This window comes from Agelaius tricolor, unplaced genomic scaffold (genome assembly GCF_023055355.1).
Source record: "Agelaius tricolor isolate 1412-34295 unplaced genomic scaffold, bAgeTri1.0.p SCAF_2, whole genome shotgun sequence".
In the NCBI taxonomy this organism is placed as follows: Eukaryota; Metazoa; Chordata; class Aves; order Passeriformes; family Icteridae; genus Agelaius; species Agelaius tricolor.
Genome location: NW_027269262.1, coordinates 11,409,172 through 11,429,926, shown reverse-complemented (window position 1 = coordinate 11,429,926; position 20,755 = coordinate 11,409,172). Strand labels below are relative to the sequence as shown.

Sequence of the window (20,755 nt, the reverse complement as noted above, 5' to 3'; positions counted from 1 at the left end):
CTTCAAAACAAAATTTTTACTGAGCAAGTACACACTGGTATTTTGAGAAGTTTATAATCATCCAGATTTGCAAGAACTTTTACTCAGGTGGCAAGAGAAATATTGCTGGTACCACAGTATGGCCTTTAGCCCAACATCTGCCTTCTTCCCATTCCAAACAAACCTGGGGTCCCTATCCCCATACACTGGAGCTTGCTAATTCAACAGATGCAAGGGCTTCTTTGGTTCAGCTTCTTATCCAATTTGTTTTGCTTGCAGTGGAAACAACGTTTTCTGTACTTTTCACTCTCAGAAACCAGCAAACCATTTTTGACCACAGCAGACACCTGTCAAGGAAAACTGCAGCCCAGAAAATGACTGTGTGAACAGTGAACACAAGGTCATGTACACAGAAATTGTCAGATTGTTTTAACTACAGACAAGACTGACCACCTGGGCAATGCACCATTTTAAAAGTAAAGGAAAGAAATTACTTTTGATACTACCACAGGGACAAAGGTTTTGAGGACATGGGGAGGGAAAGGAGTGGGGAGAAAAAGAGGGGGTGGCACATGAGCCAGGGGACATGTGCTTAGCTGTCTTCCAAGAAAGATATAATTAGATTGTGCAGCATAATATGAACCTATGAAATCAGCTTCCATCCCTACAAAATAGTACAGGACTGCATAGCCATGGACTTCACAAGTTTCCTTAATGGTTTCTGAAGTTTAACATAGTTTAAGTTGCTGAAATACATCTCCTTCAAAAGCACAATTTTCTGATATGCATGTCTTAGCTGTGTAATTTCTGCATTAACTTTTTAAGCGCATATTTTTTTAGTCTGCTATTTCAGCCTTAAAAATAAAGCACAAAGGCTTGGTGCCACACATTAGTGTGTGAGCACCAATACAGAGCACAGCACTTCCTCCTGGTGTGAAAACTTTGACTCTGTCATCATAATGGGATACCTAAGGCACAGGTTTCCTCAAGCTGCTTGAAACTGGAGAGGCAGAGACACAGTGCCTCTTGTATTAATTACCTCGGAGTAAGCAGGCTGTGCCCACTGTGCCTCCCACAGGGAGATGCTCTCCTGCTCACAAGCAGCATGTGTGTGGCTCCATTCCCCCCCAGGCAGCTGAAAGGCCTTGCTAGAGCCTTTCAGTCATGGCTCACCTTTAAGGGACATATCCCCAGTGTGAGGAGAAGGCTCAAGCAACATTGCAGTCACAAAATAAGCTCAGAATTTCAAATATGCAAAAGGACATATTGACTCCATTTCAATGCCCATAAACTAACTTGGAAAAGATTTTAAATTTAGTGTTCTGCACTAAATTGTTCCTTAGTTTATGCCATAAGCAAAAAAGACCTTCCAAGCTGTCCACTGGGCACATCAAGAGACTCCTAAAATAATGCCCTCTGAGACAATGCAGAGCTGAAAAATTTCATCTACTCTTCAACTTCACACTTTAGTCAGGAACAATTAGCTCTTTTATTCCCAAACTTGCTTTCATCACAGATTTGTTTTTTCCCCATTAGGAGAGGGAAGAAGGAAGTTTGCTAAGTAAATAATAATTGCTAATCTGCTAACAATTAAAATATGATTTGTTAATCTTATGACAATCTTCTGAATACTCAACATGATTAAATCAACTTTAGTAGCATCCATGCACCACCCACTTCTCCATCACTACTTCTTTTATTTTCAGTAGGAGTTCCCTTTATTCTGAGACATTTAGATCTTTTCCAGCCTTTGCCATCCACAGATTAGTCAACTAACTTGTTTCTCAGCTGATGTGATCTACTTAGTTTTTCCCAACTCCATAATGTCATCTAACATCAAAGAGTTGGGAGATACAAAATCTTGCTCGCAGCTTTCCTGCACAGTATTTATAATACTATATTAATAATTTTCCTCACAGCAGCATCAGGATGTTTCAACATCTCTTTTACATCTTTGTGCTGCAACTAAGTAACTTTTCTATATGTATTCTGACATGATTAGAACACTTCACCACAAAAGTGACTTTAATTTTCAGTCTAGTCTTTGCTGTAAGACCCTGTAGCTGTTAGCCTCCCTCTGGCTGCATGAAAAGATCATGAGCAACCATGCCCATACCTAAGACTGAGACACACACACACACACACACTGAAAAGTGGCATTTGAGTACCATTCCTCAGTTTCCAGCCAACAACCACATGTATTCTGGACAAAGTGTGTCCAGTTCTGCTGGGTCTGACTTTGCAACCAAACTAAAAAAGTCAAACTAGCTATCAAATTTGTATTTAGACCTGGTCTAAGCACCGAAAATAGAAGCCACACGTAAGAAAACCCTGCAATGTTGTAGTTAAATATTAACATTCACTATCATTTCATTATCAAAAATAAGTTAATGCTTTGTGGACTTGTATTCTTCAGGCTGCCAAAACATGCATGCTCAAAATATGTTGCAGGCTTGACAAGGCTGACATAGCAAAACCTAGTTTGCTATCTTGTTGGGCTGTTTTAAATCCAGGAGGAAAAAACCCACAAATTCAAGCATGGCATAAAACTCTGAAGTGGAAAAGGGTGAAGCAGTAGACAAGAGGAGAAAGTCATTCCTCATGAGAAAAACTTGTCACCTTAGATAAAAAGATCAGACACCTTAACTCTGACATGCAATTATTGCTGCCATGACCTTGCCCTCTCATCATTTGCAAACTACAGCTATTGCAACTCAGGCAAGAAGAAAAGGAGAGAGAAAAAAACCCCAGGGTCTGGTATTAATTCAGACCTAAATAAATATTAAGGGTAGGGAAGAAGGGAGAAAAGTATTCCACTTGGTTTACAAATCAGAAGATGAAATGGTCTGTCAAGCTTGTATTGTTCAAGCAGACAACATTTTACACAGCCATGGAAGACACAGTAGGGAAAAGGTCTTACAGTTTGATTTACAGTCCCTATCCTTTAATCCAAATAATATTTGTAGGGTAGACATTGCAACACTGTCTGCATGATCATGGACTTTGGCCTGAAGGCCAGGAAGAAAGCAGGCAGCTCCAGAATGCTGAGAGTAGCAGGGAGACAGTACTTGGGCCAAAATGAATTCCTTCACCACTGTTTGGAGGCAAAGAACCTTTTTTAGGGAACCAGACCACCCTGGTCTGAAAACAATGCACGAGGGTAACTATAAATTACTTGCTGCTGGAGAAGGCCAACATACCACTTCCCTGCATCTCACAGGCAGCATTCCTGATTCTCACAGCTTTGCTCCTGGGGAATCTAGATAGGCATCCCAGAAATGAGGATCAGGATACGTCCACTTACCTAACCTTTTGTTCTTGTTTTTCAGTGTTAACAACCGGCAATTGGGCCTCTCCCAGATTATAAGAAAAATAAAAAATGCTAACAAAGTCCCATACTACCCACTGAAATTTCCTACCCAGCCCATCATGCCCAGACCATATTTAGCCTCTCCTCATCAGCTCACAGGACAGGCAGGAGGTTGCACCCCAAGCATGCCAGTCACACTGAGCACAGCACTGGTCCTTCTTTGTGGGAATAGCTACAAACCTATTGCATGTTCCCAGCAGGTATGACACGGCATGGATCAGCAGGAATAACTCAACCCATGCAATAATCCCTGTTGCCTGCCAGTTTTTACAGGCTGGTGTGGGGGCAGGCTTCCCAGCACCAACACTGGGTGTGGACCAGAGCAACTCCAGTAGTGCTGAGTAGTTATCAAACACTGAAATGGGGTTTGCCTGGAAACCTCTGCAACACACCCCAGATGACATGGATTGAAAGGGTGTTGAAACTCCTTTTTTTCTCCTTCAAGTTCCTTCCTTTCCCTTTGACTTTAAAAGGGAATTCAGAATGCACACAAAGTCACCTGCTGTCAAAAGTCAGCTGGTAAAAAATATAAAAATAAATTACATTACAACAACTAAGTACACGTTTGTGTTAAGGTGACCAAAACCTGAGAAAAGCTGTTTTGATGGAATTCCGTACAAGAACTGAACACTCAGCATTGCTGCAAAGCTGCAGCATATTCCTACAACAGGCTACTCTGATCTTCTACCCATTGTCTGCAGCAAGCCCCAGTCCTTTGTTCTGTAGCAAGATCTCAGCCTAATTAATTCCACAGTCACTTGCGGGTAAGCCAGCGCCAGCCTGGCTGCGCTGCAGAAGAGCGGGAAGGAATATGAAAGGGAGGGAGTGAGAGTAGCTGTCCTGAGCAGGGTGGGCAGGAACAAATAGACTGACAGAAAAAACAAAAGAGACACAAAAAGATATCAAAAAAAGTACTGTATCTCTTTCAGCATTTTCTAAATCTAGCAGCTCTCTAGAACTGATTTATTAAGGTTTAATTTAAGACTTTTCACCATTAGTATGGCCGAAGTCTTGAAATTCAAGAAAATCATAAATCTTGTGCTATTCCAGATGTTGTTTCATTAAGAAATGAACCCCTGAAGTTTGGCTGTCCTGTAAGCCTCATCTCAACATTAACATCAGAACTGGCTCCAAATTACATGCCTTCCTGAGTGCCAGTTCCTTTCTTTGACAAATGCTTTGTCAAATGCACGAGGTCACCTTTTATTACTGCAGTCTTGTAGCCAGGGTAAGAAGAGCTAAAACTGCTAGTGCACTTCAGAAATTTGGGGTTAGACTGCCTGCACAGCTGGTAAACATTCACTACAGCCAGCAATTTCTGTCACAACATGGGCAGGGTCGGTATATTTAAATTACGTGACAGAGATACAGGATGTGTTAGGGAGTGGAAACAAAAACAAAAAGAACCCCAAGCATTTCAAATATCACGTCCATCCAGGAGGTTAAAAAAAAAAAAGGCAGTTGTTTGACATATACACAAAAAATTACTGATATGAAAAGCTCAATAGCAAGCCTTGGAAAGCTAAGAATGTCTTAAAGAGATTTCAATAAGGAATTACCTTCCTGAAGGATCATTGTAAGTTCTAGCAATGCTACAAACTATTTATGGTAAGCTGAAATCAGATTCCTGTAACTGAGACATTTTATCTTAAGGGTGATAATAAACATGAACTGCATGTACATTTCCTGTAGTGAAAAAGAATCCATGCCAGACAAAAACTCAAAACTACCTGAGTTCCCATGTCAGTACCGGTCTTAATCCAGTCTCTGTTTTCTAGACCACTGCTTTAAAAGGCTTTAGCTGGTACATAACAGCCCCGAATCAGTAAAACCAGTATCTAGGCTCACTAAACAAGAAGCCCTGTGACATCACACTTGATTATTTCAAACATCAGATTATTTACTGTTTGCAGGCAGAGGACAGTTCTTCACATGGGAGGTTGCAGGTGCTCTTCCCAAAAGAGCCATCCCCTTCCTTGATGCCCCTCACCCAGAAACTGCCCCTGTTCTTTCAGGGTGTTGCTCACTTGTGTCCTGATAGTCAGGAGACTCCATCACCACACTCGGTGTGTGCAAGCAGGCACCAGGGCAGCTGCAGCAGGACAAGCCAACAGCTCCCCTTTGCCTCCTCTTTAACAGAAAGATTTTTCAAGTCTGTGAAGGCTCAGAGCGGTAACCACTGACTCTTTATCAGACAACTTGCAGAGGGAGGAAGGAAAAAAAATAGTTTGGGATCTCTCGCATAGCTGAGGAAGCCATGAAATCAAATAGTAGTAGATGTTTGCTCTGGTCTGGCAGTATTTCTGGATACCTCTGACCACAGGGACTTCTGGAGACCTTCAGTACCCATTAGAAGCTAAGAGTCATTCCAAAGCCTTGGCTGAAAGAAATTTAGAACAGACTTTCTGCCCTCTGCAAGTTAGGCCTTGTGGGTCCCTAAACCCCCTTCAATCTGTTCAGTGAAAATAAAATGATGCAGTAGCTTCAATATTGCCACTTCTGACCCAACTACCGCAATGAGTACAATAACTCAAGATTTTCATTGATTTGGGACTAGGTAGAAGCCAGTCAGCCAGGAACTAACACTGACAAGAGAAATCCTGTCAGTTGCAGAGAAAAAAAAGAAGCATCAGCATTTCTAAAGTCTCTTTGCAGAGGCCAGCCAACTGGAGAATATGCAGAAACAAATGAGATTACAGGCACAAATGGGAGTAGATAAGGGTGGCACAGTTCTTATTTTGGGAAGGATCTTGTCAGAGGGATCCCTTCAAAGTAATTAATAGCTGTATTCTGAAAGTCCATTTAAAATGTACACCTATCCTCTACCCCAAGAAATATTATTCCGCAAAATGTGCCAAATTCATCATCACTATTATCACAAAGAAATTTATTTGTTTTATCATTTCTGGCTACTTGCAGATACCAGCAATAATCCCATGAGGCAATACCAGAGACTAAAGCACATGTTACTGCACAGAACAATTTAACTTTGATTAACCCAGTAGAACACCCAGGAAAAGAAGAAAAAGTTTCTTTTAAGAGGCAGGTTTTCTACCAGGCTAACAAGCTGAATCAAATGAAGGTCTGCCCAGAAAAGTGCCAGAACTGCAATAAAAGCAAGGAGAAGGAAGACCAGTTAAGCACAGACATCTCCCCTTGCAGGAGCAAAGAGCACCAGTCATAAACCAAACCAATCCAAGTTCAGACATCCTTGCCCCTGGACCATTTGGGTCTTCTGGCTTCAGCTCCACTTTTTTTTTTGGCAGGGACAATTTGCTAGAGGCTCAGCCAAATTGGCATGAGAATGTTTGAACCAGTGGCAAATAGGTAAAACTATTGCCATAACACTTTGGAAAGAAGATGACTCAACCCAAATCAAGTGGGAAGTTGAGAGCCAAGCAAACAGCATTGCAGGAAAACAAGGCATCTGGAGCATAAAAGCAGTCACAACAGGAATTCCCTTGTGACTAGACACAAAATATTATTACATAATTGCTCCAAGTGATTAAAATGCAGCCATAAACTAACCACTTCCCTCTTACGCCAACCCCAAGAGGTGGAATGATCTGGAACATTGCAAGTGCACACAGAGGGATGCTGTGCCATCAACCTCTGCAATTTAATCAAGCCCAGTCCTTGTCCATCACCAGCTCCATTATACAAATCAGCATGCAGAACAGCAAACAACACCACCACTTAATGCAATCAAACACAGAGGATGGGTCATCCTAGTAACGGAATGAAAAAACCAACAACCATCAACCCTGTAACTAAGAGCTTCCATGAAAACGTTGTCCCAAGATAACAACTGGCTTTGCAGATGGTCAGAAGATGCAGGCACTAAGGAAACTAGTGAGAGAGTTAGAAAAGTCCCTGCTGAATACACATACCAGCTTCCTGCTAAGCTTCATTGCTACATATGTTTAGTTATCACAATATTGCTCATTGTGTTAATGCTAATAATTTACCAGAAGCACCACTTTGCAAATGCCTAAAAGGAGATCTCAGGCTTCCCCACAGAAAAAAAAAATATAAAGAGTGTTTCTCAGCATCCTTCCTTTGGACACAGGTGAGATGATACATGGAACCATTTAAAAGACTTTTTTCTAGCCTTTTGACTAAGGGCTGGTTTAGGATGTACATCTCAAGAAACGCATGTGCACTCTGTTTATAACAGTATGGTGATGTTGATGTTCTGATAAAGAATAGATGAAAATCTTCAAGGAATCATTTAGCAGTGAAAAAGCCTTGCAAGTGAATTGTGCTAAAGGAAGGTATTTATGTACAATCCAAGCTAAAGACCAAGATTTATGTGCCAAGTCAGGACATTAGCTCAGAAGGGTGATTTAACATGGCCACTGGAATCCCTGTGGTTAAATTATGCATCTGACCTCTTCACTACATGTATCCCAGCAGTGTTAAATAATAAGCACTATGTCCTTTATTACCATTTCCAGTTCTAATGACTGGCAGCACTATAAAAAGCACCGTTCCCAGTGACTCAGTCAAGCAGGTCAGGATAATGACAGTGTCTGACACAGCAATGCCAGTCTTCAAGAAAGGTGTAAGGCCACTGCTGGCTCCAGCAAACACTCAGAGAAGTGGGGCTAAACAAAGCACCAAGCAGGGCTGGAAATAGCAAGACCTCCACTCCATCAATCCCAAGCATGACATAGTCTGGGAGAAAATAGGCACCAGGGAAGGGAGAGCTGAGAAAGCCTGGACAGGGATACAGTATCTGAAGAAGGGTGTACCATTAGAAGAGAGGCTGTGGAGACAGTGGAACTTAACACAGTTTAAGGACAGCTGTCCTATCCCTGAGGAATGGGGGGAGCAGTGATGTCTCATATGTGTGTACATCAAATGTGCTTTGTGCTAAAGAACCAGAATTGTTTCATTGTTTCTGAATACAAGGCAATGATGGAGCATCCAGCAGCTGTTAGCTCAGACCACTGAAGGTAAGTACAAGAGGATTTACTTGCCAAACAAAAGTACATTTTTTATTAATATACTTTTGGCTCTCTTTATGATATTTCAATATAACCCCTGGCTACTACACAGATGAGCATATATTAGACTAAGATTTAATAAAACTCTATTTAGAAAGATGAGAACATTGCATAATACGTTACAGAAATAAATGTATTTTTGAGGAGAGTTAAGGGTGATCTGAACATCCAGTCTCTTGAATTCATCCAGAGCAGCTCTTTCTCACAAAGGACAGTAAGATGCATGTAAGAGGACTCAGCAGTTACAAGAATTGCTCCCACAGTATAAGAGCTCCTGGGGATTGATAAGAAATTAAGTCCAAATCAAGCTATGATGATGTTCTGTCTGGGTTTTTCCTCTCTTTCTCCATTAGAATAAAAACAGGCAGCACCCCCACCCAGAAAACCCCCAAAACAAAAACAAAGCACAAACTAAAGAGGAATCTTGACCTCAAGAAAACAATCTAATTATAATTACATGGGATTACAAATCAAAGCAAAAAAGCTGCCAGGCTTTTGGAAGTGAGCATACAAAAAAAAAAAAAAAAACCAAACAAAAAAAACTCCACACTGGAAAAACCCATAGTCTCAAAAGATGATTATTATTCTTTCTAATAGAAAACAAGACAGCAGGGGCCACAGATGTTTGTTTATCCCTTAAAATTGATCTGCCCTTTACAGCAAGTTCTTCCAAAGAACACTTTTTTTATTATCTCTAAAGAAGCATGCAAGACAGCAAACTAACTCTCCCTTGACCTTTTGTGGCCAACTTGACGATGACCTTCAAAAGATTCAAACATTTCCAAAAAAATTTTTTTTTAAGTTTAGACTAAAAAAATATTCAAGATAATTTTTTCATGCTCAAACTTCAGTGTTAAGCCCTCAAATATATAAATAGCTCAGTCTCTGTATATAAACAGAAGAAAATCTGAACTTCTTAAATGTCTAATTTTCTTATGCATTTCTGTATCACAACCCAATCAGATCCAACATGTGCCTATGTTTCTCTCATGAAAGGAATGTAGCTGGGCTACCTTCCTTTTTAATCCATTCTGGGTTCAAGGTATTGAGGGATTTGCTTTTTCCCCGTTGCACACTCTTTCAAGGGACACAAAGAGAAACCGAAATGATTTTCAATGACTCAATATAAGTGCGTGCTGGCTGACCAAAGCACAATTATGTTGCTCATCTGACTGTTGCCTCATTTCTTTATCCCAACTAGATAAACACAGTTAAGCTAAAACACTGCTCCTAGGCAGGAAGTAATTTTTGCTGATCTTAGGAGGGGGGTCTTGAGATTAAGGGAACTTCTTCCCCAGTGTAACCATTTCATTTTACATTTCCAGGAGCTCCAGCTGCCTGTTAGTATGAATAAGGCCCATCTGCAGCCAGCAGGGCTTTTGCAGGGCTGATACTATAAACAAGCAAAAGCTTTCAGGTGAAAAGGGAAGGTGATTTTTTTGATATGACCTACTCAGCAAATACAAAGCAAGAGCAGAAAGCGGCACAGTCTCTTCACTAGAAATTTTCCGCTTTAGTCATTACATGGGGAAACACAAAACCCAGCAGCATGCACTTTCTGATTCTGGAGTAAAACAACTCATGTGAGACATTTCTTTAATTCCTCTGCCAAGACAGTTTTCAAGAGAATAAGTACATAACCAGAAGAATTCAAGAGAACTTTTGGCTTATTTTACACACAACAGTCACCATTTCTTCTGCTTCCCCAAAAATCAACCTGGTTTGCGGCGTGTAGGGCTGCTTCAATATACTCACACAAAGATCAAGCAGAGCCCTCTCCTCAACCCTTTCCCCTTATCATCTGGGGCACATGCCTCCAGCATCTTTCCCACAGACACCCAGAGACAGCAGGACAGTACTAGGAACTCAAAGAGATGCACAGGATCCCGTTTCAGGTCATAACTTTGCAGCTTAGCGCTGCAAGCAGTGTGCGGGTACAAATCCACAGGCAGGACACCTGGTGCGACACCCCGGGAGGGAAAGGGCTGCACGGGTGTGGGACTGGCTTTCTCCGGGTGGGAGGTTCACCCACGGGGACTTGACTGACCCAGCTACAACACGCAAGGACAGATCCGCATCGTGCCCAGCTGCTCCCCTTGCCTTGGAAAGAGCGGGTGCCGAGAGGGTCCGCGAGGGCTGGACAGGGAGGGGGGCCCAGGGAAGTCGCCTTTCTCACCTTGCTCACGACGTTTTGGACGAGGCCGGCTCGGATGCGGTAGTGCCACTCGCGGCAGCTGCACTCGCTGGCGTTGCCCCCCGCGGGGGTGGGCAGCCCGGGCGGGGGGAAGATGCTCCCGTTGCCGCTGTGGTTGGCGTGGATCGGCGCCAGGGTCCCGCTCCAGTTGCCCTGCCCGTCCGCCTCCCGGCACCAGAAGTCGGGCTGGTCCAGGAGGAAGGAGTCCGAGAACTTGCTGAAGCCGATGACGAGCGCCGGGACCCAGGTGAGCAGCACCAGGGTCCGCTGGTACCGGCCGCCCAGCCCCCCAAGGAAGGGTAGCACCGAGCCGTCGTAGTCGAGGAGCAGGGGGCTGCAGGCGGCGGCGGGCGGCGGCACCGGCAGCGCCTGGATCTCGGCCCCGGCGGCGTTGGCGGGGGGAGGCCCCGGGGGGGCGGCGGCGCCCCCCCCCACGGCCCCCGGCACCGAGCCGTTCTCCTCGGGCAGCGGCCGGCCCCCGCCGCCCGCCTCACGGCGTCGGTCTATCGCCATCCAGCCGCCCGGAGAGGCTCACATAGGGGGGGCCGGGGCAGCCCCGGCTCCCTCGCGAGTCCTTCCCTCCCTCCGCTCCGCGCACACACTCACACACCTTGCAACGTAAGATATTGCACACACGCTCCCAGCCGGACCCGGCAGGAGACGGATGGGGGAGGGAGAGAGGGAGGAGGGGAGGAAGGACAGGGGTGAAGAAAGGGGGAGGCACCGAGGGAGCCCCTCGCTCTCTCCGTTCCTCACCCGCAGCCTGCGGCCACGAACCGCTGCAGCTGCCGCCGGTGCCCCCCCGCTCCTCGCCTGTGCGTCAAGCTGCACTCATCCCAGCTCTCCCTTCCCCCTTCCGAGAGGCACCGCCGAAAAGCGAAGGAAGGATCCAGCCGGATCCGAGCATACGATGGGCCAAAGGAGAGGAAGGGAGAAGGCGGGGAGGTTGGAAGAGAAAAGAGAAAAAAAGAAAAAACCCAGCCGCCCTGAGAACCAAACCCTGCAACAACAAACCAAGCAAAACCGGTGCTGCAAGGCACCGAACACGCCTCCTCTCCCGGTTTTGGTGAGGAGGGGGAGGAGGGACAAGAGGGAAGGCAAAGGAAGGAGGGGAAAATAACAGCTCCGGACGCGGCTTCCCCGCTTCCCGCACAGCTAAGGGCTCCCCCCCGGCCGCGGCAGCAGCGGCGGCGGCAGCCCCCAGCACCTCCCCGCCGACCCTTCGCAGCCCCGCGTCCCGTACATCTGGCTCTGCAGCAAGGGGCCCCGCCGGCCCCTCCGCGGCCCGGGCTGCGGACGCGGTCACCGCCGCCGCCACCGCCGTGCGCCTCCCGCGGCAGCCCGCTCGCCGCGCCGTGCCGCCGGCCGCACCTCCAGAGGCGGGCGGACAAACCCTCCCGGCTCCTCGCCCTCCGCCTCCCGGCAGCCCCCACCTGCCGCTCCCCGCTCCGCCCCCGCCGTGCCGGGCGGCCGCACCTGCTCCCGCCGCGCCGCCGGCCCGGCCCGGCCCCCGCCAGGGACCCGCCGCCGCCGGGGGCGGGACGGCGCCGCGGGGCGGGGTGGGCGCGGGGCGGCTTGGCGGGGGCTCCGCGCCGCCCCGCGGCCGCGCCGCGCTCCGGCGGGCCGGGGCAGGTAGGGCCGCGGGGCGGGCAGGGCGAGGGCTGGGGAAGAGGAGGAGGAGGAGGCGCTCGGGCTCCGCAGCGCGCCCGCTCCGTATCAATTATTTACACGGTATGTGTGCCTTTAACAACGCAGCGCGGCTGCAGCGGGCTGGGCGGGAGCGCACCGCATCGCCGAGCCGCAGGAGCACCCTGTGTGGCTGAGGAAAGGACGAGACTCGGAGGGAAGAGCCGAAAGGTGAAGGGGGCATTTCTGAGACCCAGAGGGCGGCGAGGAGACGTGCCTGCATCGCTTCAGTCAGCCTGTCACATCAGTACACACTTTGAAGAAAATTATATCCTGTTAGCACCTGACGTTAATTGTAAAACAGGCATTTCAAATTTGTGAAGGTTATTTTTATGTTAAGCTAAATTTACTTCAGCGTGTAAGTGACTCAGACTATTTTCATCGTAGAGCACAGCCCGTGCATTACTGAACTGTGCAGTTATTTTTTCCTTTGTAAGAAGGGAAGGAGAGGAAACAGATCAATATACGCTTGTACACGTGAACACAGTTAGTGAGCAGAAAATGCTTGTGTGCATTAGAAGAGGATGGGTGTCATTGCCAAATATAAATGGAAGAGCAAGTTGTTGATGGAATTTCATGTACTTGATCTCGTCTATGCTAGCAAATTATTGTACACCATTAATGCCTTAGATCTTCCTCCCTTTAGCTCTTTGTCTTACAGAGGATACCAGAAAGGTTTCACATCTACACCACTTCAGTGTGTCTCTGTCTCTTTTGTGGGGCTTCCCTGGATCTGCTCTGAAGAACACTCAGTACTTCAGAGGCCCTACAGCCTCTCCAGGTGACACTTTATCCTCCTCTCTGAATATTCCTTGCTGAAATGTGAATGTGGTGGTCCCTGCCAAGGGAAGTCTTCTCTTTCTGTGTTGCAGTGTCCTTTTACATCTGATGGCTGCTATCACGTCCCTGTGCCATGTTTTCTTTAAGATGACCAGCTGCAATTTGTCTGCTTCTGCTGCAGTCTCTTTGGCCACTGATTGCCTGCAGCTCTTTGGTCTCTCCTCAGCTGCTGTCTGCAGCCCGTGCTGAGCAGTGCCCCAGCCTCTGTGTGTGCAGGGGGTAACCCTGCCTGCAAAAGCAATTCCCCTCATTGCATTTCAGTCATTTTCAGTTCTTTGCTTTCCAAGAACCTTAGGGTTATTTTGAATTCTTATGTCATCCTCCAATCTGTTTACAGTTGCTTCCCAGTTAATGCCATCTCTGAAGGCTGCTAACGAAACACCCCCTTTGGAACTGCATTTATAATCCACCCTCTTGCTTGTAAAACACTGACAACTGCTGTTTCCAAACTTCTGTACCCCCTGCCTAAATTTTTCAGATTAGCTGAACTCCCTTCCTCATAAGCATGTGCATAGAGCCTAATCAAGGCACAGATGAGTGGAGTCCACTCTCCCCTCTTCCATAACATGCTCTGCTCCTCATTGCCAAGGGAAATTTGCCCATATTGTCCCAGTTTCTAGTTGACAAGTTCATATTAATAGTTGCTTACCCTATTGTTTCGTTCTACCTGTCTACAAATTGTGTGTCTATTTGTACTAGATGCTTTCTGGGGTGAAAAACTGGCTTATTTATTTATTTTCAAATGCCACTTTTAAAGACAGGCATCAGTTTGCTTATTTCTTGCCCTTATTTATTCCCTGGATTCTCAAAGATAAACATGAGTGTTTCCAATGCTGTTTGAGCCACTTCCTTCACTACCCTGGCATAAAGTGCAGCCAGACTGTTGCTTTGAACATCTTGATGTTACCTATTCTTGTATTCTTGTTCTGCCCCAGCCTGGGCTGAAGCCTTATTCCCTTGTCATTAATGTGCATCACATCAGTCACCTGATCAAACGTGACCTCTTTTAGCTGAGACTGGTGCAAAGAAGACCTGAGGCAATCTGAGCCCTCTCTGGCATCAGTCAATAGCTTTTTCTATCTGATGAGTAATCCACTTGCTCTTGACTTCCTCTTACCACTGATGGTTTCTCATTACTTGGGATGCTCTTGCTAGTGAAGTTTTATTTGTTGTATTGGCTTTTTTTGTGTTTGTCCTTATCCATTCTTGCCAAGCAGCATTTCTTCACTCATCCCATGGAAAGATCTGCTTTCTCTGTGCTTGTTTTTTTGTGACCTCATCATTAGCCCAATTGCCTGCTTCCTGATGTACCTAAAATTCTTCTGCAATGTGATTATTTGTGGTCTTCGAGAAATTCCCAGCTTCCACTCACTGTCTTTTCCCACTAATGGGAAAAGGCCTCATCATGGCTTGGGACTGGCAAGTCCAAATGTTGAGGGGAAGAGAATTTTAGGAATGGAGGTCTCAAGTGTAAGTTCTGAGGACAGAGAAATTTGACTGAAGAAAGCAAAGAATTGAAAATTGGGGAGAAATGGGAAGGAAAAGAAGATCCCTTAGAGAAGCAAGAGAAGATGTAGTAGGTCTGTAGAAAGAGAATAAAGTTATACAGTACAATGAAAAGTGTGTAATGAGAGGTTACAACCCTTACTCAAACTGATCAAACATTTTCATCCCAAGCACCTTTTCTGGGCTGCTTCTACATCCTCAGTTTTTGTTTGGAACAGAAAAATTTCAAAGGTAGCATTTTCCTGAGGGTTACATATTTTGCGTAGCAGAAGTTCTGCCCTTGAAACAGTGATCCTCAAGAGACTGTTTCTGAGTAGAAGAAGGTTGCAGACAAAAGGGAAAGAAAACACATTTCTAGGAGCTAAGAAATAAATTTTTGATGAAATAAGTACTACTGAAGCAAAACGTTAAGGGAAAAAATGATTCAAAAAAGAGAAATGCCTTCACATATTCCTGTGAAAACTGTTTTTGGTTTAAATGAGGAAATGAAAATTGTTTTAAAGGAATATTTCAGATGGGTGGTAGAGCCTACATAAGAACAAATGCTGAAGTTAAGCATCAAGACTCTATCTCCTGAGCAAGGTTTCATGAGGAGCTACATTTTGTGATCAAGCAGGGTTTCTCCAGCAGTGCCTTTTTGACCTGAGAGAGAAGAACCAGGATTGGGGTAATCCTTCACAGGAATACAAAAAGATACAGTTTAAAACATAAGCTGTATTCAAGAAGAAAACAAATCAATGTATTTTGTTTATTTATCCACCTTCACTGAGTTATATTAGAAAATTTGTGCACCATTTTTATGACCTGGGTCATCAACAGTTTGCAGTGGAGGAACAGAGAAGGTGACCATGACCTACTCTGACAGGAGCAGTTTGATTGTCCTGTTGCAGAACAAACATCCTGTCTATTGGCACCTGCTGCAGCTCAAGAGGGTTTCAAGCCAGGACACAGAGAAATATTATCATGTTTACACAAAGGAAGGAAAAAAAAAACTAGCTCCATTAGCCCTGGTGTTAACATTTTCACATTGTTGTAAGGCCAGCCATAGTACTTTGAAGAACTCCTGGCATAAATTTCTGTTTTATGTGGAATTTGCAGCAACTTCCTTCCATAGCAACAACCTTAGCTATATTTTATTGTTTTATGGGATGCATGCTTCATTGCCTTTTTTGTCTAAAGGAATCTTTTACTGTAGAGGTGGAATTATGACAGTGTAATAAACCAAAGCTACTTGGTACAAAGTTTGATTAATAAACTTCCATATTGGAATGAAGACTATTTAAATGCTGGAGAAAACATGGCGTCTTCATAGGATCATATGAAAATTCAATTTGAAAAGGATCAGGAGCTCTCTAGTCTCCTGTGGGGTTGGATCTGGACATGCAGTGCTTTATCAAAATGCTATAAGGGATTTTTCAGCTCAGGAGGGTCAGTTGAGTATTGTCAAAGCTGGATGTGAGGTAAGATAAACCAAAAGAAAGAATAATGAGCTGAAAGTGGTAAAAGGGGCTAAGCCACCAGGGGAGCAGCTAGAAAAGCCTGTGCTTATTTCAGTGTGCTCTCCTATGATCCTGATAGAACCAACAATGCCTGACTTCCACTGTTGTTCTGATGTCAGCAAACACTGGTGAAACTCACAGGCAAAATGTTCTGTCCCTCCTGATGCTGATTCAAAGAAGATGACAACCAATTATTTGTGTTATTTACTCTGCTGCCAGAGGTATGTACCCCATATAGGGAGGGATGAAGCAAGAGAAGAGTTCCCATCCCGTCTCCTACAGATGTGAGCACATGGAAGAATGTGGATGACTTTGTGTATTATCCTAAAACCAGAGAAAATTATTTGTACACTAATTATTGGGAAAAATCGTATGTGTTGCAAAGTCAAGCAATGTGACATTGGTAAATGCTGTAACTAAGATTGCTTGGGCAATGTCAATTTGTGCCCTAGATTTGGTGCACATACATTCTGATGCAAAATTTATTGAATAGTGCATTATGCTACAACCTATAATTACATAATCGCTGACAATTTTTCTTGCAGATCTCCTGTTTTGTTCAGTTAAAAATAAAAGTAAATAAAAAAAAATAGATGCTCACCTAAGAAGCTTGATTCTCAACAGTTAAAATACCTTTGAGTATCTGTGTCTTAATGAGAAGCATTTCAATACTTTGTTTTCTCCTTGTTTGGTATGTAGCCTCATGACTTATTTAATTTACTATCTTCCACCCTGCTTTCAAAAACTAATGATTAATGCTCTTATAGGACTTAAAATTCTCCCCTTTGAAGTATCCAAGTGCTTCACCAATACTGATGCATTTATTTTCATGGTGTCTCTGTAAGGGGAAGGTTTATTACCTTCTTTTGATATTGGTAATCTCAGAGGCAGATAGGTTAAGGTACAATCCTTGATGTTTTGGGTACTTGCAGCTGCTTAACATTCTAGAGTACAGTGCAGCATTTTGCATTTTTGAAGCCCAGATCCTATTGGCAACTGTGATTGTGCAGTGTTTTTGCAACTCAAATTCCAGAGTCTTAAGGCATGGACTCACAAAATTAGACAAATGCAACTGGAATAGCATCATACTATGCTTTGAGGAAGAGAGAGAAGCCTGAGATCACTCCTGGGCAAAGTGATGGAGCAGCTGGTATAGCACTGGATTAATAAAGAATTAAAACTAGGTAAGATAATTAGAGTTAGTTAATCTGACTTAAGGTTTAAGTTTAAGGAAAGTATAACAAAAACAATGGTACTGATGTGGACTCTGAATGACTATACAGCAAGATAGAGATTCACAACCTGGACCAAGCTGTTCTCACTGGTGCCATCAGAGGAATTTACCTCCACCAGCTGCTCTGACCATTCCTAGCTAGAAATTGTTTCCCCTTCCAACCTGCCTTCAGGGCAGTTCCTGCATGGATCCCCTGCTTTACAGTCATGTAGATCAGTGAGGTTCACACTGAACAGCAACTTGAATTGCATAACCTTGTCCTGATAATTTTCCTTGAGGGGGGTTCAGGAGCTCTCTCAGATACCTCTATGCCTGTCAGCAGCCAGCCAGTTGACTTTCTAAGTGACGAATTTCATTTTCTGGAGAAGCAGTGACTCTTCATGCAGTCTCCCACCTCACTTGTGATTCACCTGCCTCTACAATTAACGAGGCAGTGCTGTACTGGGAACAGCTGGCTTCCCAGTAAGGTGACCCACATGTAAAGCAGGTCTATCCTGTTCACCCCATAAAGCAAACACTCGGTGGACAAAAAAGCAGTCACGTAATTAAAGGCTTTTCCCACTGTACATACACAAGTATTATGCACTTTATATATATATGTATGTGTATAACACACAGACATTATGTGAACACACAGAGAAGCCAAATTAGACTTACACAAACTATTTTAGTAATTTTTGGCTTTCAAGTGCCTAATTTTGCATTCTTCATGGTGTTTAAATGTAGGGCTTTTTGTCTGTGTGTATACATTAAAACAATGCAAAACACTAACCCAGTGCTTACACAAGACAAGTTCTACAGTGTACATAATTTTAGACACAGCTTGTTTGAATGCCTCAATGGACTGCAGTGAAATCAAGTAGGAATTAAGTCAGTCCAGTGGCTTTTTTATTTTAAACAAACTTCAAATAGTAGAATTAAATAAATGAAATTAAATGAACAATTAAATTAAATTAAATTAAATTAAACAGGCTTTGAGCTGGATTTCTGCTTCAAAAGACCAAAGTCTCTAGCAGCATTCATTTTATATTCCCTTGGTCATAACATGGTAGCGGAATATCTGATGCTGAAAAACCACTTAGTGCAAATATATGTGTGTATTTTCTGCATCCTCCTCTAAGGCTGCTGACAGATTCTTAACAGAAATACTGAGGCTGAAATAGTAATACTTATTTCAGGAGCAAGATGGGTGCATTTTCACCTATAATGGGAGTCACAGCCAGCTGTATGCAGATGCCTATGTCACTTTCACTGTACAACTCAGTTTCTAAAGGGAAAGCAAAAACCAGACAGCACCTAGGACATTCCTTAAGGATTATTGAAGGAAAGGATCCAGGACACCCTGAGGGAACTCGGTGACTCAGAGTGCAGTCCTCAGACAGATAAATGACACCTTGCAGAAGGACTTTAGCCTTTTTTCTATCCTTCAATGCAGGCCCAACTGGATGTTACACATGGAGAGGCTGAGAAGGAGCAAAGTCTCAATTAAAGCAGGTTGTGTAGCCACATGATGTTGACATATATATACCCATCTGTTTGTGTGTTATCTGGCACTCACTGCCAAGACCTGATTGCAGATAGACTAGCTGGCCACTGTAGGTCCCTTCTAACTCTTCTCTTCTCTTCTCTTCTCTTCTCTTCTCTTCTCTTCTCTTCTCTTCTCTTCTCTTCTCTTCTCTTCTCTTCTCTTCTCTTCTCTTCTCTTCTCTTCTCTTCTCTTCTCTTCTCTTCTCTTCTCTTCTCTCTTCTTCTTTCTTCTCATACAGCCCTTGATACTCTCCCACTGCTCATCCACAGTAGACACTTGCACCTGTGGCTCATGGCTCAGCTCATTGCTCTCCTGATAAATCCTTTCCAAAATGTCAAGGAGAAAAGCATATTCCCTCTTGTCTACATACAAACCAAGTATGGCAGCACACATAAGGCTTAGGAGGGAAATAAGAGCATTAATTCTAGTTGTGGAAAGAGCATGTTGATTTTCCTCAAGAAATTTCTTATTAAATAAAATAATGATCTTAAGAACAAAAGAGGGAAAAAAAAGAAGTTGGGGAAAAAATCATAACAAAATATTTAACATTTTGGTTGTATTTCCTACAAACATTTGAAGATTTGAGAGATAAGAGGCTTGCACTGCTACATTTAAAAAGTTTGTAATTATCTGGAAGTCAAGCCAGCTTGTGCAAATGCAGCTCTGCAGTGTGGTCACTCTGGCAGACTTTGTCTCTTCAGGCATAACCACTGATTTATGTCTTACCTCATGAAGGTCAAAACCCAGTTTCCAGCATGCTAGCAATGGTTGTCTTGAGCTGTTAACCACTATCCTGGAAATGCCAAGCATTTCTATCACAGTGGAGTTTTTTTACGTGAATTTGTGCAGCTTGAAATCAAGGAGTCTCCGGACTCCTGAAATACATAAATAAATAAATAAATAAAAATAAAACAAAGAGAGAGAAAAAGGGAGAAAGGGAGAGAAGGAGACAGGTAGGCCCCTTTGTTCATCCAAGGAGCTCTATATTTTACACTACAAGAGCCCCAGGACCTGGTGCATTTGAACTGAAGGGTGAAATTCCAACTAGTTTTGTTCTGGACCAGTAGGATCTGGCTGTCACATGCAGCTTGCCAGGATGTTTGCTCAGCACACACCCAACTAGCTGAAGAAAGGTAAGGAGCATTAGTCATACCATGTTATACTTCAACAAATAACCCACTGCAGACTTGTCCCAGCTTTTTTTTTTCTTTTGTTGTCTAGTGAGGATGCTGAGTCTGAGAAGTCTGAAAATACAGAAGACAGTCTGGAAACTCAAGTTCCTTTGCAGCTGCAGACATCTAGTTAGAAAAGTTTTGCTAGGATGGAAAAACTGCCAGCAGCAAGCAGAGAATGAGATGTTACACCTGGATCAAGAAGAAATGCTGTAAGGGATGAGTCAGCTGGAGTTGGAGAGGTTTGGCTTAAAAAAAGAACAAACAGCAACAAAACCTCCCCAGGCTTAAAAAACCCCAAAGAAAGCAGCAGATTGTAAACAATTGCATGAAGAAGTAGACCTGGTACAGGATGATGTTGGAAAAAGTAATTAGACTTTCATCCATACAAGATTTCTGTTTGTAATTAAGAGATAACAAAGGATAATTCATGAGCAGCTTTTGCTGTGGCCTTTCCCTGCCTCCCACTACCCACTCAGGTGGTCAATGGCTGGTCAACCAGCAGAAGAGGAAATCCTGATGGCCACAATCAGCAAGGAGGAGGCTGAGTCTTGCTGGCAAACCTGTACCTGGTGTCAAGCGAACATTCTTTTCAGCCATGCCAGGGGTTCATCCATTTTCCTCAGGAAGACATCAGCTGGGCAATGAGTTTTAAGCAGCTAGCACTTACAAAGTAAAAAGTCTGCACTAGTGATTGCAAATGTTGCAAATTGTTCCTACTTGTGACGGCGTCATGGG

At 44.0% G+C, this 20,755-nt stretch overlaps 1 protein-coding gene across 3 annotated transcripts in view; it reads right to left on the bottom strand.

Moving 5' to 3' along the window:
* SLC22A23 (solute carrier family 22 member 23) overlaps positions 1 to 11,065 on the bottom strand; it is a 108,830-nt gene extending 97,765 nt beyond the window's left edge. For all 3 annotated transcript variants that reach the window (XM_071452781.1, XM_071452788.1, XM_071452795.1), the window contains exon 1: positions 10,535 to 11,065. In XM_071452781.1, the coding sequence (XP_071308882.1) occupies positions 10,535 to 11,065 (531 nt within the window). The remainder of the gene's footprint in view (positions 1 to 10,534) is intronic.
* Between the last annotated feature and the right edge of the window lie 9,690 nt (positions 11,066 to 20,755).